Genomic DNA, 23,182 nt, shown 5'->3' with positions numbered 1-23,182 from the left:
CTGGTAAATACATTGCTGACATGAAAGTGAAGGACATTACGTGCTGCTTCCATTGCCGGGAAACATTTCACCACATCGTATTAAAAAAAAAAAAAAAAGCCTAGTGTTGAAATTGTGTACCTTCCAGGGTGCCTGGTTTCTCTGCGATGCGGATCTGTCTCTCTGGGACGACAGGCTCACCCTCGGAGTTGCCGATGTCAGCTGGGATGAGAGGCAGGCAGGCCCTCTCTTCTTCCTCAGAGCGAGGGTAGTACAGAGGCAGTAACCTCTTGTACACGGGCTGAAAGAACACAAAGTTATATTCATGTCCAGAAATATATAAACTGACATATTAAACAGCAGGGCAGCATAAGGAGGAAAATCAGATGAGGGTTTAGTCGTTCATGAGACCCAGCGTCTAACTCTCTGTATTGACTCTGAGAAAGACAATAAAGGTGTCAGTATGCTTCAACTCACCTGCTTGGCAGATGGTCCAACAACATCTGAAAGTGTTTCTAGTATTTCATGTAGTGATTGGCCAGGTGAGGTAAGCAGAGTTTGAACTTCTCTCTTAAGCTCCCCTTTTTCAACTAGTGTCTACACAAATGATTGAAATACTAGGAATTCTTTAGAGCAGTGGTCCTTAACCTGGGTTCGATCGAACCCTAGGGGTTCGGTGAGTCGGTCTCAGGGGTTCGGTGGAGCCTCCGCCCTGGAATTTTTTATACCATTTGTTACAACATATCTTTGTGAGCAATCGTTTTTTGAGGATGCTGGACATAAAAACTAAGAAAAGGAACAGACTTTGCTGTGAAAATGACATGAGACTGGCACTTGCCAAGGTGAAGCCACGCATATCTGAACTGGTCTCTCAAAGGCAACAGCAGAAGTCACACTGAGGTAAGTTGTTGTGAGTTCATGCACTGTGTTGGTTTTGTTATTTGAACAAGGTGATGTTAATGCACGGTTCATTTTGTGCACCAGTAAAAAAAATCATATTTTATTTTTTACTAAAGAAGGGTTCGGTGAATGAGCATCTGAAACTGGTGGGGTTCGGTACCTCCAATAAGGTTAAGAACCACCGCTTTAGAGGAAATATAGTCCCAAAGTGTACTCCATTATCTCCATCTGAATGAATATCAAGTCTCCGCTCTATGACAGCAGGCTTTTCGTTACAGTGCTACAGTCAGCACACTCCCAGTTTGGAGATGCTAACTACAGTATAGCCTACACTTAAATGGATTTTTTTTTGTTTAGTTGGCTAAAACACACTTTTCTGCTGACCCTGGCCACGGCCCTATCCCTGTTTTGTTTTTTTAAGTGGGGTGGTATGAAGTATTTATTCCAGCTGTACAGACTTGTTTCACAGCAGTCATTAGGACATGAACTAGTAGGTAAACACAGGTGTTACCATGATGCTAATTAAGGTTCTGCACCACAGCAGCATCCTGGGTACTGCCGAGTAGTCAAAGAAATGCCCTTCTATGTCCTTTCCTAAACACTTTTCCTTGACCTTGATGGAAAGCGTCATGATGTCAGGTTGTGAATGACCAAACTGTGTGTTTTTTTGTTGCTGCCGTGTGGAATTGTGGGACGGCATTATTTCCTTTCCTTTTGTAAAGGATGGCCCAGTGTATCCAATGCTAAAGGAGATAAGAAAGGAAGCGCTGAAGCTCCTCTGCTTTACATTTAGAGAATTCAAACAGCTCTTATCATGGCTGCTACGTAAATACTTCCAGGTCATTTCACTCATTTAGGGACCAGACCCCCTGACTCTGTTTGACCTGAATGGAACAGAACCTTAATTAGTCTCATTGGAAACACCGCTGTTGACCCTATTATTTCATGTCAAACTCAACTAATCAATTCAGAAATGTCCATCTTTTACATCAGTGAGATGTCCTCAAACTGACAAAGGGACAATATGAGGACATTTTCACCGCAGGTTTAGTTGACATTAACAGTGCAATAATAACTTCCATTCAGTTAGTTTTTTCTCTCAAGACACTTCTCAGTCCCTCAGACTGTAACCAGTGTGTAATGTAGTGTACGTAAAGGAAACTGTCAAGACTAAAGTCATACGAACCTCCTCTGTGTCTGTCACAGTGAACACCACTGCTTCTACACTGTTGCCATGATTCTCCAGAAACCTGCGCACTGTTCCTATAAACACACACACACACACACACACACACACACACGCACACATAGTAAGTCAAGTTAAGTAATATGTTATTAGTTATCTAAGACAATTATCTGTCAGTATGTGTGTAAAAAAAAAAAAAAAAGGATCTGTGCAATATGACATCAGATGTTACAGATGTTCAAATTTACACTGATATCATCAATATCGGTGTAAATTTGAACATCTGTAACTCACTGATAAAAAGCTCTGTGCCTGTGTGTGCTTAATGTCTTACTGAGAGCGATGTGTGTAGCGTCCTCCAGTGGGTAACCTCTTTTGGTCGTGCTCACCACACAGAAGCCGACAGACGCCATCGACTGCTCTCTGTGGCGACAAGAAAAACAATCTCATGTACAGCACACCACATTTATAGCACACACCATTGGCTGGATGAATGGTTCCTCTCTCTGTCACACAAACACACACACACACACCCTGTCACTCTTTCAAACCAACATAACTGCACATACAGTACCAATCAAACGGTATGTAAAAGTATTTACTCAGCAAGTTATTTACAACATCATGATTTGAATAATTTCCATTATTATTCCCTTAATTTATTCTCATATGTTATGTTCAATTAATATAATGTTAATTAAACATAACATTTCACATAAAGCATTTTCCTTCCATGATTATAACACCTACTATGGCCAACTAGTGAACGAGATTCAGAGCTGCAGTATCAAACAGAGAACCTTAAAATTATAAAGAGAAAGTCCATCTCATCAAGCAAATACGAGAAGCAAACTCATAAAATCATAGTTAGTGTGAGAGACTTTTAGTAGTGACTGTGTGTCTTTGATTAATCTGGCTGAAGAGTGACTGAGGTGGTTTGAAGGCTCTTACGCAGCTAGCTGCATGATGTTCCTATAGCAGCTGTACAGTGAACTCTCCGCTGCCGTCCGGTACTTTGCTTTGTATTTTGGTCCCACTGTGTGGATGATGAACCTCGCTGCCAGGTTGAAGCCTTTGGTCAACTTCGCCTCCCCTGTCCGACATCCTGCATGCAAACATATAAAGATAGAACTGATTTACCATTTATACACTGGACAGGTTAATACAATAAAGGCTGCTGATCAAGCACTGATTCATCTAGATTTGTGTGTTAAGGCTTCACCATCTGTTGCATTTTAGCAAAAAGAAATTCAATATTTTCTTTCTTATCAAATTTACAGTATGAATGGTAGGCTTTTAAAGGTTCATGTTCCTCAAATTATAGCCAGCCGTGCAGATATTTTTAGATTTAAGTGCAAAGCTTTGGAGATCATTTATTTACTCAAACACACGCAGCTTGTACATGACCTGAAAGCACCTTTATATAGCATCAAATAACTGATTAAAGCAAACACTTGAACGTACATCCGTGTGATGAAAACTACCTAAAATAACAGATGTATCTGATATGTAGTTTGATTTTTTTCAGTTTGGTACATATCCATTCTACTAACATGGAGGAGGTGGGAGACATGACAGTCATGACCATGGAGTCAAAAGGAGAAAGTAGTTCCAGTTGTTCCGATTGTTCAGTGTGCTCTGTGGATTATCTGGACTAACTGTTGGTTCTGGAGAAAATGATGCTGCTCACTCTTGTTGCTCATCACTGTTTGATCTTAGAGCTTCACTTTGCAGCTGTGGAGCCTCTCAAAAAGGTCAGAGATGGCATTTACAATTCTTTTTTATGAAATTCAGCTGATCATCATGTGCCTGGCTGTGTTCTATGTAAAACCACCAGTGAGATCACATTCATATCTTCTGTTCTCCCACTGACATTTATGTCTTCTACCTCGAGACTAGAGTCAGGGCATCACTGGGCACGCTCAAACTGCACTTTTTCCATCGGGGGAGCTGGAGCTCATCTTTCTAGTTTTTCCCCCTCAACTCTACCTTTAAGTTTGAGCAGCTCGTCGCGCAGGTCAGGCCCTGCCAGCTGATGAATGTAGTCGGACACCGGGTTCTTGTCGTTTAGTGACTCATTGCTGGTGTTCACGATGGAGGTGCAGTTCAGCAGGGCCACGTCACCAGAGCTGTTATTGAAGAGAGAAAGAAATGTGTATAAATTATATGACGTGCACATATTACTCTTTTAGATTTTATTTCACTAAAAATCTCAAACAGACACCAAATTATTTTGTAGTACCATGACAGTGGGCACCTTGGTGTATGTTTGATTGAATATTATCCTTGTCTAAATCGGTTTTGCACCTCAAAACACAGAAGCAGTGATTGGGTGAGCACACATTAGTCTGCAGACATTCTTCCACACGATCTTAAGCCAGCCAAAGTGAAATGCTTACTGTTTTGCTTCAGTAGCCATTTCTTCACTCTGAGGCCTCTGAGGTTTGTTTAGAAAGAATAATGAGGAACTACTTGAGCATGTGCTGAAAACACTTAAACCCAGGACAGGCCTCCAGGGCTGAGAAGGAAGAGGTTTGTTTTTTAACTTCATCCCTCTTAGATTAATAAAAGAATTAGTCACGCTTACTGAAAAACAGGCCTTGTTTGCAATGACTTATCCTGATGAAAACTTTGGGTTAAATATAGTCCTTGTGAAACAAAATGAAAACTGGTCAGACAAGCTGCTTTATATACACAGATAAAAATGATTTGCATGCAGCTTGTGTCTGAAACAATTAGGGGTGTGCCATCATTTTCATTGTGATAAAAAAAAAAAAGTGACACACTGACGAAGCAGCAACAAGCGTGTCTGTAAGTGAAAGTGAAGCGCTGCTGCCAGGCTCTGCTGGGAAGGAGTTAGTTTCGAGGTTCGTGACAACAAACTATGGTCAACAAACTACGCAGCGAGGACATTTAAGAGGAAACAGGAGCAACACAAGAGACTGATTCAGCAGCAGGAGTGCAACACCTGATGTGAGGTTGAAAACAATCAAACACTGGTATCACCAAATCAATGGCAAGTAGTTTTATTAAAATAACAAATCAATATGAAAATTCATCATCAGTATAAAACTAATAAATCCTAAAAATGTTTCAATCGAATTCCCACAGGATATATGATGACTATCACCTGTTTTCCCACAATGAAAATAAGTTGACGATGTCCATTTCGGGCCTCAGAATATTATATTTAGATCAGATTTAGATGAATTTATATATCTAACTGTATGAGGAGTTCATAAAAAAAAAAGGAGAGATCAAGAAAGAGAGCGATGAGGCATGAAATAGACATAGTTGAGTATTATGAGGGGCAGATTTGACTGGAAGACAGTAACATGTTTCATTTGTAACATTCTTTAGATTAGATTATACTTTATTCTTATATTTCTGCTGGGCTCCACGGATTCAGTAATGAGATTATCAGGAAAAATAGGAACTGTTCAAAGCTAAAAAAAGATATCACCGCTTGTGGGTCAGTTCTTTCTGGAGCTCTGGTCACATTAGTGCAGCAGGATGACAGAGCTACAACAACAGGGCTCTTACAGAGAAAGTGCCGCAAAGCCAGGCTCCATACGGTCATGTGCTCCTCCACAAAAAGGATTTACGAGGCGTTCTGGACTATGAACTAGTCCGGGGCGGGCACGTGGAGGGAACACAGGCAGTGCTCACACAGCGGACACAAAACTGCTACAAATTCCTGATGAGTTTGTAGGATGTAAGACTCAACTGATACTACTATTAAATCAAGATTGTGATGCTGTAGTTTGTTTGAAGAGGGGCAGGAAAAACCCCAAAACATGTAGAACAGAGGTCAGATCAAACATGACATTTGAACTGTTTCAACACAGGGCTGCTCTGAATCTATCTGCTGAGCTGATATGAATGGGTAAAAAACAAACAGCAGACAGACTCAGTCTGGTCAGAGGATCATTTTACAACAGATTAAATGAATGTTCTTCAAACAGCAGGCTGAGTTCAGGCCGTGTTCACGTTCCACATTTGAAAATGCAAAGCAGTGATTCAGTCACTGCAACTCACTGCACTTATACCATCAGTATACTTCAGAGACAGAAATTAGGGCTTCAAACTGCATTAAGGACTAAGACCAGTCCTGCCTGAGATTATTCACAGACACGTTGGGCTCTTCAGTCAGTGGAAAATCTAATTCTTTACTCTGTATGAAGAGAGGATTTACGGCTTCATCAAAGTCGTACTTGTCGTATCATGCTTCAGTCATCACAAGTCCAACAATCCGCTTCAGTCCTCAGCGCGTTCCAAAAAATATAAAATAAGTACAACCTTTAATTGCAGTTACACATTGAAAGAAAGCACTGAGGGGTTCAAGAGCCACAGTTTCATGGATTCCCCTGTGACCGTTGGATGGTCACATCAGTTTATGACAGCGTTGCAGTGTCTGCAACTCTTCGCAGCAGCTGGATGTGATATTTGATCCCAGGAAAATAAATTAAAACTGAAATAAACGTGAGAGGACATTTGGTTTGGAACGATTTTCATTTTCTGTCTAAAAGCTTCAAAGTCACTGCTCTCAGTGACTGGTCAATTTTACACCCTGTTACGGGAATTTTAAAGAAAAACTCTTGAATAAGGAGGATCGGATTCAAAGTATCAAAGTTTAAGTTGAATTTATTGTTCTTGTACAAGAGGAGCGTTTCACAGTGCAACACACTAAAGAGGTTACAGAGAAAAAGGCTTCCTGAGGAGCTCTGATAGTTGGTTCTTATACATTTTCCTAAAAAAGGCTGTCTCAACCACTGCAAATTGTTGACAGACAATTTGCATATATAGCATCTATTTCTACATAAACCTGAACTTTACCTTACCCTGCCAGTCTCAGTGAAACACTAATAAAGGGAAGTGCCCTCAAGACATGTAATAAATAGGAACAAACATCGTATAATTTATAACATCTAAACAGCAGTGTAATCCTATTTTTTATATCACACACATGTCAAGAGTGTGAAGGGTGCAAATCCAATTTTTCCAGTGACGAGTGTTAAGTTTGTTCATACATTATAATTCACATTACGGCTGCGTGGCCATGTGAAGAGTTTGAACTGCACGGGTTAAATTCAGCTGGAAGACCCAACAGGACTGAAGTCTGTACAAGACTGAGGGAACGTTTAAACAAAATGACAAACCATCAACATAAAGTTACGAACGTAACAGAACATATTGAATGAATTCATGTAAAATGTACTAATGTATTTAAACACTGTTAAACTTACACCAAGAACTATGAAAATGTGGCCTATGGCACTAAAAGTATCTTTATGGTTGAATAAATGTATAAGAATGCAAAGAATGTTTTTTCTATATGTAAATTGAGCAACTTCATCATATCAGACATCCAAAATGATCCTAAAAATCTGATATCAGCCCCGTGTTTTGACTTACAAACATATATTTCACATGTGGGTATTTGCAATATTTTTTTGAGCCAAAGCAGAAACACTGATGTTTCACACTGATGTTCTGACCTGTTGAAGACAGGTGAAAACATTTACACTGAAGTTCTGATTTATATATTTATATGATCCTCTGCTGGTGGAGAAATTAATTCTGCCGTTATCAAGTGCATTCCAAACACAGAAGGCAACTCAATTGAGTTCAACTTTAACTGAGGCTCACATTGTGAGCTCCTTAAAGCACGCAGCAGCAATGGTGTGAAGAAATATGCACGTGACTCACAAGAGGATGATCTTGCAGTTGATGTCTGGTCTGAAAGGGAAAGGCGAGGGGAAGGCCTGCTGTCCGAGCAAGCTGTCGCTCTGGTCCAGCGGCGTCTTTTCACCATCCTCACCCAGCTGCTGCTGCCACGTGGGGAGAGACTGGACGTCCACGAACTGGGAGCGAGCACCCAGAGGATCCATCCCCTTCTGCCGCTACAGACAGACGCTGGATCTCCGGGAAAGGCACACTGCAAGCACAGGGGAGAGAGAAAGAGAAACTCATGTTACAAATCAAATCATGTCATATTTATTTACCTGTTCTTACTACCATCTGTCTGAGCGCAGCCACGTAAACCTCGACTGATCTCAGGCAGCAAACTTTCTTTGAACCCTGCATGTAATAACATTATGAGCAGATTAGAGAAGATGAGCTCCACGCCTCATCAAACACAAGCATGACAGCTCTCTGTCTGTCCAGCACCTCACTGTGATGATGGCACAACCTTCAGCAATACAGAGGCTCATGAATCAGTCATGGATTGCAACACAGGAAGTTGTATCAGACTAATAAGAGTTATGACACAAAGTTTTTTTTTCACAGCACTCGTGATCCATTATTCAAGCTGTGTTTTCCTCTCTGCTGCATCATTGTAATGCGACCAGCTTTGGATGAGTGCTGAAAAACAAAAAATTACAGCGACAACAATTCTGATTTATTGATATAATTGTTAATATAACAGCCCCCAAAGCAAACATGTCAAACATTTACTGCTTCAATGTCCTCAAATATGATGATTTCCAGCATTTTTCTGCTTTACAACAAAGCAAACATGACTAAGCTCGACATGACAGATAGCACATGATCAGGATCCTTTCACCTCTGTGGCACATTGTAAAGGAGAGCTATGTGCCAGCTGCATGTCATTACACTAATGAACACACAGGAATGCAGCAGCACACCTAAAACACACACGCTACTGTCAGAGAAATCATCTCCACCTGATAACTGGACTCATTAAAGCTACTAAACATATTTATGACAGCCCTCCAATATGAATATATTACTAGTTTACTTCATTCAGCTCTATATTTTGGCCAGTCAGTCTCCATCAGACATAAAATCAGCACTTAGCCTACCGAGCCAGTTGTATTTCCTCCAGGCAGAGGTGATGTCCACGCCAGAAAAACAATAATTAAAAAAAAAGATTATTTATGTTGACGCGACAGTTTACAGACTCAAGGCGTGTTGTCGTTCCCGTGAGGTCCCATAGCAGCGAGGAAAGTGACCGCAACAGCAGCCAGAGAACAAGTTAACCAGGTTTACACATTTAGCCACTGTGCTAGGTGTCTGTCTGACTGACTGCTGCAACGGGAAGGTAGCTACATTTAACACAACAACATCCGGCTATGACTTTAAAAATAAAACCACAACTTCAAAATGTAGGTATTCAGTTTTTAAACGCAAAGATATAATTTCATATTTTGTGGACTCACATTAAGAATTACATTATTCCTACAAGCACAATATTTTCATGTTTTCCTTTACAGCACCTTTAATATATATATTTAACTATATATAGATATAATATATATATATAGAGATTGTTTTATGTAAAAGATTACCTGTGAGTATATTTAATACCATTTTGTCCAGCCTTTTGCCATCTGGGTACTCAATCAAACAACATGTAATGACACCCACCTGACGCTGTTAATTATGCATAACTTTTGAGCCTCATATAAAATTAACACCCAGTAAAATTGTCACAAACAAGCAACTAACACAGACACACACACACACACACACACACACACACACACATATACTATTTGTTGCTGATGTTATATATACATGTGTTTTTTGTTATTACTTTATTCTCTGTATGTTCATATTGTGAAAATTTAGGTGGAGGCTTTAAATAAGCCCATCTGGGTTTTCTGCCTCTCCTTTGCTATCTTTGTCATTTCTGTCATTTCATTTTAACTGTATAATAAACTGTAATAAAACAAAACTTAACTTAGCTTTAGAGACCAAACCTTTTTGTACCAGGCTGTAAACACCTTTATTTCCACTGTGACGTTGAGTATTTTAACATGGGGGGTTATGGAGACTGACTCGTTTTGCAGCCAGTCTAAAGTCCCCGAGGAACGTCCTCAAATAAAAAATAACACGCGCTTTTATTTTGTAGGGAGCGTGCAAGCGAACTTCCGGCACTGTCGCTAAATGACGCGTCTGTTGTTCAGTTCCTAATCAGCTGACTAATGAGCGTCACACACTTCCGCTGTGGTTGTTTAGGGACATGTGAGAGGCAGTGCACTGTTCCTAAACTGCAGACCAGTTTGTCCTACACACTGATTTAAAAACAAAATATATAATAATATAATGATAAAAGCACTGGTTTATAATTTATTTTGAAATCACGGACGCAGCTCAGCGCGAGGACGGTTTGGAATGTGCGTACAGGGTGGAGCTACATCTGAGAGCCAGACAAAAGCAACAGAGAGGAGATGATCGAGCAGAGATTTCTAAGTGTCACTTAGAAAATTCCATGTTTTCAAAAGAAAGGCATTTTTTGTCTATTTTGTTAATCAGAAATACATTTTAGACATTGTAAATAGTGTAAATGACTGCTGTAGCTGGAAACAGCTGATCTGTAATGGGATATCTACATAGGTGTACAGAGGCCTGTTATCAGCAACCATCACTACTGTGTTCCAATTACATGTTGTGTTTACAAACCCAAGTTGATCATTTTAAATGGCTAACTGGTGATTAGAAACACCTTTTGTAATCATGATAGCATAGCTAAAAACTGTTGTGATGATTAAAGAAGCAATAAAACTGTCCTTTAGACGAGGTCAGTGTCTGGAGCATCAGCAGTTGTGGGTTCAATTACAGGCTCAAAGTGGCCAGAAACAAAGAACTTTCTTCTGAAACGTGTCAGTCTGTTTTTGTTCTGAGAAACGAAGGTTGTTCCCTGCGATAAATTGCCCACAAACTAAAGATCTCGTACAATACAGTGTACTATTCATGTCACAGAGCAGCGCAAACTGGCTCTAACCAGGACAGAAAGAGGAGTGTATGCTGGCCTTCTTGGCAGAGTGGAAATCAATTTGGAGCTGTGCGAGAATTATATAGGGAGGAAGCAGTCAGCTGGTATTCTGTCTGTAAAGGAGCGGTCAACACAGTCACCAGATCTCAACCCTGTTGAGTTGTTGTGGGAGCAGAAGGGTCCTTCAAGCCAATCCAACCTGTGGTAGGTGCTTCAGGAAGCATGGGAGGAAATCTTTAGAAGAATGAAAAAAAAAAGGTCTGCAAGGTTGGAATTGCTGCCAATGGAGGATTCTTTGATTAAAGCAAAGTTTGAAGGAAACAATTAAAAATCATTATTTCAGACCTCGTCAGTGGCTATAATTCATATTCATTTTGCAATATGTCCTATTTAAACTCATTTCTTGTGTGTTTTCATGGAAAACATGGAATTTTCTAAGTGACCCCAAACGTTTGGATATATTTATTTATTTATTTATTGGGAATTTAATGAAGCTGTGTATATAGAGAAATATATATATATAATATATATATATATAATTATAATAAATTATAATATATATAGATATATAGATATATATATACTGCTCGTAAAGACTGTGATAGACTGGTTAGGTCTGAAAAAGTAGCCAAGGAAGCAACAACAGAAGTTTGTGTCCGTCGCTTTGTAGAGGTAAGAGGACCATTCAGCAAACTTTAAAGGCCTCTTTGTTGAATAAAGAACAGTTAACTCCCGTGAGACATGCTCAGACATTAATTACCATGGTCGCATGTGTAGCAGCTACATTTCCACAGGAACGTCCACACGTGGGTCCGTGAACCACCGGTGTGCCGTGGTTAGGTTTGTTCGATTCTGTCACAGAGGTTGCTGGGCGGACGGGGTTTGCCTCGTGTTAGGTTTTACTCATAGGTCAGAAGCGACAAACCCCGCCCTCCCGCGCGGAGTCTCTAAAACAAAACAAAACTCTCTCTCACAGTAGACTGCGTGCTATCACTAGCTACAAAAAAGTAAAGCTGTTTTAAAACACTGAGCCGTAAGATCAGGTCCCGTGTGTATAACCACAACACACACACAACACCTATAGATATATGTTAGGAAAACTGTGTGTGTGGTTTGAACAGTGTGACACTCTCTCTGTTTGTGTGTAACAGGCTTCATCATCAGGCTGCAGGTAATGGGCTTGACAAGCAGTACCTGCGCTATGTTTCCAGCGCAGTGTTCGGAGTCATCGGCAGCCAGAAAGCCACATTTCATACGTAACCCTCCGCGGAGGAGAGAGGGGCCTACGTGGCTGTGGCGGCGTGTGAACACGTGTTTATCTGGGATGTCGAAAGGGAGAGAAGGTGAGAGTCCAGTGACAGCTGTTTTGTCTGTATGGAAACCATCACCAGAATTATCAGTAACACACGTTTGTATGTTGTCCAGCATGGACCAAAAGTATGGAGGGAGGTGCCAGTTCACCTCCTGGACACTGCCGGGGTGCCCCTGAGCATGACACCGAACCCTAACTGCTCCCAGGGAGCTGCGATGTGTGACCATCACCCACATTTGCATGTCTATGAGCCCTTTGTGTGTACGGTTGTAATCCGAGTAAAAAGCATGTAAAATACTGCGAGGGATTAATAAAGTAATCTATAAAAAAAATATATAAATGACAGAATGCTCAAACTGAGATTCATCTGTTCTGTCTAGGTCCTGATCTGCAGGGCCAGAAACATGAGGTCACCTACCTTGCCCCTCACCTGATGGCATCCATATCGCCGTGGGCTACGAAGACGGCGCAGTGCGGATCTTTAGTCTGATGAATGGGGAGAGCAACGTCTCGTTCAATGGACACAAGTCTGGTCAGCGTCATACGCTACGACGGCTCGGAGCTCGGCTCGTCACGGTCCAAGGTAAGTCGGGCTGTGCATTGTACACAGGGATGGGTTGAGGAGACGGCAGTTTTTGAGATGAAGAATGCAGCTAGAAAATCTCTTGCCACACCATTATTATGTATGTGATAAGGACACAGATGTGATCGTGTGGGACATCATCAATGAGTGTGGGCTGTACAGGTTAAGAGGCCATAAAGACGTCATCACACAGGCCTTGTTCCTCAGACAAGAACCTCCTGGTCACGAGGTAACGCACCTTTTACCTGAGAATGTGTAGATCCTCATTGAGGACACAGTAATCACTACATGCAGTGTTACTAAGACTGTGGGTGTGTGTGTGTGTGTGTGTGCTCTGCTGCCGTGCAGCTCCAAGGACAGTTTTGTGAAATGGTGGGACCTGGACACGCAGCACTGCTTCAAGACCATGGTGGGCCATCGCAGTGAGGTGAGGGGCTTTTTTCTCTGCAGTCATCATCACCATAAACAAACAGATGTCCTGACTGAGTACTAGTATACAGCTGTTAATAAAGTAGTTACCCCATGATTAAACACTCTTTGATTTATACAGTCGTCCCTCGCTATATCGTGGTTCACTTTTCGCGGACTCGCTGTTTCATGGATTTTTTTAGTGTAATTTTGCATGCTTTCTTTTTTACAGCGTACTGTACAGTATGAACGCGCATTGTGTTCTGCGTCCTGATTAAGGAAGTACTGTACAAAATGTGTGTAAAAAGGTGTATAAAAGTGTGTGGTTAGGGGTTTTACGGCCTTAAAACATGTATAATAATTGTAAAACTTACTTCACGGATTTATTGCGGGTTATTTTTAGAACGTATCCCCCGTGATGAACGAGGGACCACTGTACACCTCTGACTTTCAGTCCTGATGTTTTCTAAAACAGGAGTAACGTGGTTTCACTTTCACTAGTTTAGTCTGAAAAGGTCATTTGATTGTGTTACAGTCATCACATTACGTAAGGGATTACGGTACTTGTCAGTATATCTAACTATGACCTGCACTGTTACAGATTTAAAGATGTTTCTTTGGTCTGCGTCAGCCACTGAAGATGTAAAGATGTGTGTGTTTGTGTGTGTGATAGGTGTGGGGCATGGTGCTGCTGAATCAGGAGAACAGGCTGTTAACAGGCTCAGCTGACAGTGAACTTCGAGCCTGGGACATCAACTATCTACAGGAGGTGAGGAGAGGAACACTGGTCAGCTTCTGCTCTCTGTAACTGACCGATGCAGAGAAGAAGTGCTTGAGCTCTAATTGCCTCCAACTACAGAAATATAGAAACTATCAGATGGCACAAATCCCTTTTTGTGTAGAGAGATCCCTTTAATTCATGTTTTGTCTTTCATAAGATGTCAGACATCATTTATTAGCCACATTTTCTCTTTGATTCACGAAACATGTTACCTAAATAAAGAAAACCAAATGTTTCCTCAGATTTTTAAAGGCTGTCTGTCTGTTTGCGTCCCGCTCAGGAGAAAGCTGAGGGCGAGCCCAAAGTGAAGAAGGGGAAAACTCTGCTGGATGACGACGATGACGAAGACAACGAGGAAGGTGCTGATGAAAGTGCTGACGAGGTACGAGTCATTCGTGTATTATTATTAGAAAGTGCTTTCAGAAATCCTTTTCTGAGGTGGACGGAGAAGTTTGTTGGGTGATTAGCTTTGTTGTCCAGCCGAGGCCGGAAAGTCAACCATCAAAGTTGGTCGGTTGTAATTTTGTGAAGGCTGCAAACGACCCAGATGATGCATCTGAGACTGGAGAAATGTTAACACCTCTGTGTATATTCCCAGTTTTATTCCTGGTCAAGTGATGAAGTCTGTAGACGGTAATATATGTCCTCTGACTCAGACAACAGGGGCAGGTTAAACATGCCATTAGTCTTTCAGATCAGGTATTAAAGTCTGTTTTAAAGGTGATTTATTAAGTGTACCTTCACATTGACGCTGATGAATTATGTTTCTGTTTAACGGTTGTGCCCGAGGAAGTATCTTTCAGCTTGAACAACAACAGCAGTGCATCTTTTCCCTCTCTAGGTGAATCTGCTGATGCTCGGTGTTTAAAGTTTGTCCTCTTCCTCCCTCAGCGGATCTTGAGTTGTAAGAAAGCGGGCTCTATCCTGAGAGAGGCCAGAGACCGAGTCGTCTCACTGACAGCAGACAGCAAGGCCAGAGTCATTGCCTGCCACGTGAGTGTTGAAGAGTTTTTTTTTTTATTAAATGTCTGGGAGTCTGTGAAATCTGTGAATTCAACAAAGATCTTCTGTCCAAATGAAACCCAACATAAACAATCCAAGATCACTAGAATATGATTGACTGTGGTGTGAAAATAGTTTTGTTTGTATTTCCTCAATCATTTTTGGATTATGAACATTGTTTACTGACAGGTTATGTCCTGTTCTGAAGGCACAGCCAGTGAGTGTGCCTGTGTTCAGCTGGCTGTCAGATGCAGTTTTTGTATCTTGTATCTGTTAACGTGAGGCAGCAGTGGGTCACAGTCTGTTGTGTCACGGCACTCAAGCTGGAATTTTACATTGTTGTTTAATAGTTTCACATGCACGCTGTGTTTACAGCCGCTGTGTATTAAGATCAAACAGAATGCAGTGATTTGCAAATCCTTTTCAAACGTATTCAATTAAATACAGTGCAGAGATATTCAGTGTTCCGACTGATAGAACGTTTTTGTAAATGAATTGAATGCCTGTAAGACACGTCTAAAGAGGAACAGCACACCTGTTTCAACAGGTAAACGGGTTCATCAGTCACAGGTGATAGTATCATGGCCGAGGCTTGCTCAGAAGGCTCAGTCATTTCTTTCAACACACATTTACAAGAATTAAGATAATTCACCATCTACAGTCCGTGAGTATGAAAAGATTTGGAGAAATCTTTGCAGTCAAAAGGAAAAGCTGAAACAACATCCATAAACGCAGCCGACTCATCAGAAAAGTGGAAAAGTGTGCGAGGCCGCAATTCATATTGTTTTTTAGAAATCGTGGACGTGTGTCCTCCAGGCTCATAATGTTTTATGTACAGGCAAATGATGTTATACATATCTGTCCCCTCCTTCCCATCAGGGCAATGATTCAGTGCTGGAGCTGTTCACTGTGCTGTCAGAGGACGAAGTGCAGAAGAAAATGACAAAGAAGCTGAAGAAGGCCAAAAAGAAGGCAGCTAAGTAAGCTCTGGACTCACGTCTACAGCTTTTGATACCGCTGCACTGTTGTGTGTCAGTTGTGATTTCCTAAAGTTGTCATGCTGAAGCTTGTTGCGTTGCTGCCCCCTGCTGCAGAGCTCAGACAGATGCAGGCGAGGAGGTAGTGGAGCCGGTGGTGGAGAGTACGCTAAAAGATGAGATCATCAGATTGACGAACATCAAGGCCTCGGCCAAAATCAGGTCAGTGTGGAGCCAAATGTGACATAGAGGTTAAAGAGGTGACAAAACTGGGCAATCAAACACTGATGAAAGCCACTTGGATTCCCTAACTCCTCACACACTCCATCCCCTCTCAGATGGGCGGAATGCCTGTCATGTACAGGCGGCGAGCTGAAGGTGGCGCTGCTGCTGCAGAACAACACCATTGAGACGTACAGCCTAAAGACTATAGACAAGACCCCCGCAGCCAATAAGACGGCTCGCCTCACAATCGGAGGCCACCGCACCGACGTCCGCACGCTGGCCTTCAGCTCAGACAACCTGGCCGTCCTCTCCGCCTCCGGCGACACCGTCAAAGTTTGGAACAGGTGAAACTGCTTCAGTCTTCAAGTCCCTCAATTGTTTTCTAGGTCTGAGCAGTGATCTAACATGAAGTCTCGCCCCATGTCACAGGTCAACCCTGCAGGTGATCCGCACCATGTCCTGTGAATACGCCCTCTGCTCCCTCTTTGTACCCGGAGACAGACAGATCGTTCTGGGAACTAAGGTATCTGGACACATACAAACTCACCCAGACGCTCATTTTTGAGGCCAAACTATGAAAACAAGTTTCACTTTTCAGTTTCAGCTTTGTCTTCATGAAGAACTTCAGTGGGACATCAGGACAGAATTGCTAAACATTTCAACCTGTTCATAAAAATCTCCTTCAGTTGGTGCTTTGTTTTTTTGTTTTTCCTGTCAGAGTGGCAAACTGCAGATTTTCGAGTTGGCCTCAGGAAGCCTCCTAGAGACTGTGGAAGCCCACGATGGAGCCCTGTGGTCTCTGTGCCTCGCGCCAGATCAGGTAAACCTGACTACCTGCAGCAGACTGCTGGTCTGCCTGTCTGTAGTGACATCTGTCCATACCTATGAATGACTCAGTACCAAGCAGGACTGAAACATCTCCGATGCCTAAATTCAATCCTTTTCATACTGAGATCTGAAAAATGATTATTTGTATGCAGCCAATCACTACAAGCATACTAGCATTTGATACATTGTGTCATTGGCCCATTACCGCAGCTACAGCGAGCAGCTCGTAGCTACATATGGTCTGTAGTGGTGAAGCTGTGTGCGGTGCATCTGCTGTTTAAATGAGGAAGCATTATTTCAGGAAAAAAGTGGGAATACAACATGATAAAGCTTCATCTTCAGGGTTGGACAGCTGCATGATGTTTGCAACAATACCAGCCCTACACCTGTCTTACGCCTGGATCCCTATGGGCACAGCTCTGTTATATCACAACCGTGATGCTATTATGGTTCATTCTCCATTCTACCGCTCCAGGAGCGTCCCAGAAGTGACATCCTTTGTTCAGATTTGGTCATTTTTCCTGGTTTATGTTCTTGAACATGAGTAAATAGCTCATGCAGTTAAACAGTTTCCTTTTTGGCTGCGTGCCAGCTCGATCTGTGCTGTTTGACGCAGCTGGCCGTGGCATCTGTCAAAAAATAGACTATAGAATAGTGTTCTCTGCGGAGCGCCACTTCTGGAACACTTCATGAACAGCGCTGCAACGCGTCATCGTCTAGTACAGCCGCGATCAGCTCTAGCGGCCGTGCCTGGTGGGATCCAGCAGTTTTCTGTCATACTGTTACATAAATCAGATTTCAACAATGGCTCTGCTTTTCCATGTGTGTGTGTGTGTTTCATTCCTGTAGAGGGGGATTGTCACAGGAAGTGCAGATAAAACGGTGAAGTTCTGGGAGTTTGAGCTGATAAAGGACGAAGGGATGAGCCAGAAGTAAGTTCAAATATCACTATCAGTCAGAATGACGACTACAGCAAAGATCTTCCCAGATATTGTCACAAAAACCTGGGGAACCACAAACCCAGTCAGTCTTCTTATACATGTTATTATAGATATGATATGTGATTTATACTGCAGTATATTTAGTCTGCTTTGTACTCACACCAGGTACAACCTGCAACAGCAGTCAGCATATTCTCTGTACTAAATATAATGTTGAATCTTGTGTTTGTGTGTGTGACATAGGAGGCTGTCGGTGAAGCACAGACGCACTCTGCAATTGGAGGAAGATGTTTTATGTGTCAAGCTTTCTCCTGACCACAGACTGCTGGCAGTCTCTCTGTTAGACTGCACAGTCAAGGTCTTCTACACGGACACACTTAAGGTACATCACACACACACATACACTGTGCACAACATTAGGACTGCCTGTGTTTAATATATAACTGGTTCACTGATGGTCACGACTGAAGATTTGTCCGTCTCTCTGCTTCAGTTCTTCTTGTCTCTGTATGGACACAAGCTGCCTGTACTTTGTCTGGACATCTCACACGTGAGTACTGCCGAACTGCAGATGAGTTCACTATCAGTCACAGGTCATGTGAGTTGTGTTATTTTGATTTAAATGATGACAATAAAGCCTTAATGCAAAAAGAATGTATAATAAACTGCACAAACGGAGCCTGTTTACTCCTGGTGTTAACATTCCTCAGGGACTCGTGTTGGACTCTTCCTATGTGTAATTGACTTGGACTCTAATAAGGTCACCTTGCCCCACAGTCCTGCCTCTCAAACTCTGATCTTCTTTTAACCTAAGGATAACACACTCATCGCCACCGGCTCCGCTGACAGAAACGTGAAGATCTGGGGTCTGGACTTTGGCGACTGTCACCGCTCCATGTTTGCTCACGACGACAGGTAACGCCCCGCGACGCAGACCCAAACCAAACAGTCGGGTGATCCTTGGCAACAACTATTTTTTTTATTTTTATAAATCAAATATGTGCTGGTGAAATCATCATTTTTCTATGTTGTCGAGTTTCCAGCTCTGACTTCATCTGTTGTGGTCAGGGACTCTGATCCGTGTCCTGTTAACTCAGACTGCCCTGTGACTTCACACCAGCTGCTCTTTCATCTCACCACTCATCTGTTTTCTCATAGATCCTCTCACTCTTTGTCCTTGGGTGTTTTTCTTGTTCTGGGCTTAAATTTCCTGTGCTCATTTAGTTTTCTTAATTTCTTTCTTACTTTTGATTAATTTTTGGCGCATCTCTCGCCTGTTCTGGAACTTTTTGTTTGGATTTATTTTCTATTTTACGTATTCACTTGGCTTGACCTTCTTTCTCTCTCCTCCCTCGCCCTTTTTGTTCCCCGCAGCGTCATGTTCCTCCAGTTTGTCCCCAAGACTCATCTGTTCTTCACATCAGGGAAGGACAAAAAGATCAAACAGTGGGACGCCGACAAGTTTGAACACATCCAGACACTCGAGGTGACATCTGGGGTTCAGTGGCTTAGTGACAGGGTCTCTTCACACCACACCTCATTGATTAGCTGTAAACCAGATTTATCAAACAGAGTCAGATTTGTTTGGGATTACTTGTGTTGTTAGGTTACTAGGTGTTTGCTGCATGATTATTTCCTTTTGATAGGATGTAATGATCATTACTCAACAGGATCCATCCTCACCACTAGCATCAGAGGAAATGTCATATCATTAAAATCACTAGAGTTGACAGAAGGGCTAATGGACTGACGAATATACATTATCATACCTCAAAAATAAGAACCATGACTTGTGACATCAGGTGGTTCCAGTGTGACTGCCGATTGTTTAGAAGTTACCTGGCAGTTGGCAGGTGATACAATTTTCTTCCTGCCCATTAGTGACTTGAAGCATCTTCTCTCTGCCTCGCAGGGCCACCATCGGGAGGTTTGGTGTCTGGCCATCAGCCCAAACGGTGACCACCTTGTATCATCTTCCCATGACAAATCCCTGCGTCTGTGGGAGAGGACCAGGGAGCCTATCATCCTAGAGGAGGAGCGAGAGATGGTGAGGCGGAGGTCAGGGTGGACTCATATGATTTGACGCACGCGTTTCTTCGTGTCTCTAAAACGAACCATGTTTTTGTATGGACAGGAGCGAGAAGCAGAGTTCGAGGAGAGCATGGCCCAAGGAGACGCACCTGTGGTTAGCGCTCAGTTTTCAACTTCTAGGCATCCACAGCATGTTTTAATATTTGAATGATACAGCTTCACACTGGCCTCTTTCAAGTGAGATTTTGGTGGTGGGGCCTGTTTAAATCAAAAGCTGTTGCATTAGATGGAGGTAAGTGATGAATTGTTTCATCTACAGGTACCTGGAGAGACTCAAGGAGAGGCAGCACCAGCCGGCAAGAAGACCGTCGAGACAGTCAAAGCTGTGAGTTGACTTCACCTCCTGTGATTATCATTTTTTGTTTTTAGTAGCACTTGTTGGATCTTGCTTGGAACACCAGTCGGATGTATAGTATAGATGGATAGCTGAAGGTGAAATGTTGCATATACATTGATGTAAAATACATTTGTGATCAGTCAATAATGGCATTCAGACTTCACCTATTGGGCACACACTCGTTGGATTTGTCCATGTTTGCTGACGTTCTCTCTGTCATGTGATTTCTTTGCAGGCAGAGCGAATCATGGAGGCTCTGGAACTTTACAGAGAGGAAACCAGGAAGATGGAGGAGCACAAATACGCCTGTGAGCATGCAGGCAAAGAGGTAGAGACATGATCCGCTAATCTTCTCTGTTGGCGTGAAGCATAAAAATCACTCAAACATTTTGTTTGAACAGTGCGAGAGAGAGATGAGTGTGTTTCTATTTTTTAAGATAAAAATCATCTGTTGTTGTTTTGCAGCTTCCTCCACCAAAACCTAACCCTATCCTCGTGGCCTTTGGAAATGTCTCAGTAAGTGAACGATGATGAAGAATACTTTTCTTATCCGGCTGCTTTCAGCTGTAGGTAACGAAGTCTGTCTTTGTCCCTCTCTCAGCCGTCCCGCCACGTTTTAGATGTCATAAGGAAGGTCAGGTCGAGGTAAGAATCGAGCCCAAAGCGACAGGACCAAACCCACACTGTATTTCAGTCTTGACTTCACCATAAAGTTAATCACCATCTGCAGCGTATAAACACTCTGCGGCTTTTTTCTTTTCTTTTTGTTTGTGTTGTGATCAGTGAGCTGGAGGTTTCTCTGCTGGTGTTACCGTTCCCTTACATCCCCGAGCTGCTGAAACTGTTCAACAGCTACATCCAGCAGGGTCTGGAGGTGGAGCTGGTCTGCCGCTGCCTTTTCTTCCTTCTCAAGTAAGTGCTCTGTGTGCATGCATGTGTAAAGGAAAAAGTTAGTTAAAGTTAATCTAAGAATGGCCCTGTGACAGTGGAGTGACACTCAGTGATTGCATGATCCCACCGGAAACACCACGGCCTTTCAAAAGCGGCTCTCAGCTCCGGAGAATACACGGCTCATCTGGTTTTGATTAATTCTGCGTCAAGCTGCACAGAGCAGATTGAGAGGGGCCGGAAATCAGACATAAAATCGACATAGAGAAGCTGGTTGATTTTCAAAATAAGCGATAGAATAGAGCATCTGTGATGTCACCCAAAGGATTTTTGTTAATGACGCCCGGGTGCTCATACAAGCCATCTGTAACGGCACCCACCTGCATAACTTTAAGGTTTAATATCATTTGAACAGGTGAGTTCTATAAACCCTCAGTGCAGTTGTCATGAACAGGGAAATTATCCTATTAGAGACCAAAACAGTTTTTTGTACCAGGCTGTAAACATGTTTATTTCTGCTGTGAAGTTGGACATTTTAACATGGGGCCTTATGGAGACTTGTTGCCAGCCTCAAGTGGCTGTTTGAGGAACTGCAGTTTTTTGCACTTCACAGCCACAGAGGTTGCCATATGGACACAAAGAAAATTGGCGTCACAATGTAACAGAGTCGTGGCTGGTGGGGTCCAGAATGAGTCCTTTATATCTACAGATGGCCTAGAGTTCCATGTTCCCACAGATGAGAAATCATGAGAAATAAACAAGTAAATAGATTAAGATAAAGTTTACTATATGCTATTTCTTGTGCTTAAATACCTTGACTCTAAAACCCAGCTAACATATTTCATCGTCGTCCAAAAACTAAAAAGTTGAAGAAAATATAATGCCCTCACAGCATGGATATTTAAAAATTGAAACGGATAATTTAATAAATTTAGTAAAAAATTTGAAGGTATTCAATTAAAAAGGTCCCTTTCCTTTTACATAACGATAATAAAGATAACGATAATAAAGAAGAAGTAGTAAGAAGTAGCTGCCTCAAACTTTTACATTGCATAGTGTGTCAGAGCGTGTAATAATTAGGGTAATTGGACAGAAATATGATTCTTTAGCTTGTCTGTTGCATTTGCAGAACTGGAAGATTAAATGGGAAATAAATATATAGATCTGGACAAGCTGCTGTCGGTTGCAGTGTAACATACCAAGCTGAGCTGACGTCATTTGTTTGTTTGTAGGATCCATTTTGGTCAAATCTCCAGTAACCAGATGCTACTGTCTGTAATAGATGAACTACGGACCAATACTCTCTCAAAAGTGCGCCAAATCAGAGTAAGTAACATCTGGAAAAGTGTGACTTAGGTCACAAAGAAACGTTGTTCCAACAAGATCTTAGTCTTCATCACACCTTTTTCCGTTTCCTCACCACCTCGTCTTTCTTCGTTACCTCAGGACGTGATGGGCTTCAACAGCGCAGCGCTACAATTCCTCCAGCGGGAGATCGAGAGCAAGGAGGATGTGACGTTCTTCGCAGAGGCTACAGGCCAGCTGAAGGAGAAGAAGAAGAGGAGGAGGAGGAGGGAGCGAGCCGTCCTGACCATCGCTTAAATCATAATGTATCATAATATCTTTTTTTGTGTAGAAACTTCTCCCAGCTGTGTTCCAAAAGGTTACACTGTCGGTTTCATGGATATTATGAAATGTTTTGAAATGCTGATTCTGACACTGTTATTTAGTGACACGCTTCTCTTCCCAAATAAACCACATCTTGACTTTTTCTCAGAGTACTTCAGATTTTATGGACGGCTTTGAAAACAAATAAATCCTCCACTGCAGAGAGAAATGTAGTGTGTATACACAGCAGTTCCCTCTGCAGTGTCACGGCTCTATAAAATACATTCATATATGGTTAAGCTCTAAATACACTTCAGGTTTAAAGCGGTATTACTCCCTCCATGATTACCACACGCAGAGGACAGGTATGATTTAAACTGGCTTCTGTCCTAC

At 42.1% G+C, this 23,182-nt stretch overlaps 2 protein-coding genes across 3 annotated transcripts in view; one reads left to right on the top strand and one right to left on the bottom strand.

The window, feature by feature from the left end:
• gdap2 (ganglioside induced differentiation associated protein 2) overlaps positions 1-9,095 on the bottom strand; it is a 31,742-nt gene extending 22,647 nt beyond the window's left edge. Inside the window, exons 1-7 of one of the 2 annotated variants that reach the window (XM_027290858.1) lie at positions 8,893-9,095; positions 7,775-8,003; positions 4,055-4,194; positions 3,017-3,170; positions 2,400-2,488; positions 2,066-2,142; positions 121-280 (exon numbers count right to left, since the gene is read on the bottom strand). In XM_027290858.1, the coding sequence (XP_027146659.1) occupies positions 121-280; positions 2,066-2,142; positions 2,400-2,488; positions 3,017-3,170; positions 4,055-4,194; positions 7,775-7,956 (802 nt within the window). In that variant the 5' untranslated portion in view covers positions 7,957-8,003; positions 8,893-9,095. The remainder of the gene's footprint in view (positions 1-120; positions 281-2,065; positions 2,143-2,399; positions 2,489-3,016; positions 3,171-4,054; positions 4,195-7,774; positions 8,004-8,892) is intronic. The other variant, XM_010734039.3, reaches the window with a different exon arrangement.
• A 3,542-nt stretch (positions 9,096-12,637) lies between these two features.
• Positions 12,638-22,952, top strand: wdr3 (WD repeat domain 3). The gene is given in 26 exon segments (XM_027291133.1): positions 12,638-12,703; positions 12,816-12,910; positions 12,912-12,932; positions 13,052-13,130; positions 13,785-13,880; positions 14,173-14,274; positions 14,784-14,885; positions 15,774-15,874; positions 15,989-16,093; positions 16,210-16,440; positions 16,526-16,619; positions 16,815-16,916; positions 17,774-17,856; positions 18,109-18,247; positions 18,359-18,415; positions 18,680-18,780; positions 19,240-19,351; positions 19,778-19,912; positions 20,000-20,050; positions 20,216-20,281; positions 20,529-20,621; positions 20,759-20,809; positions 20,895-20,938; positions 21,077-21,205; positions 22,414-22,507; positions 22,628-22,952. Coding segments are annotated over 26 exon segments (2,505 nt in total). The 3' UTR covers positions 22,784-22,952.
• The last annotated feature ends 230 nt before the right edge of the window (positions 22,953-23,182 follow it).

This window comes from Larimichthys crocea, chromosome XVIII (assembly GCF_000972845.2).
Source record: "Larimichthys crocea isolate SSNF chromosome XVIII, L_crocea_2.0, whole genome shotgun sequence".
In the NCBI taxonomy this organism is placed as follows: domain Eukaryota; kingdom Metazoa; phylum Chordata; class Actinopteri; family Sciaenidae; genus Larimichthys; species Larimichthys crocea.
Note: the sequence above shows the minus strand (reverse complement) of the source record. Positions and strands in the feature narration are given on the sequence as shown.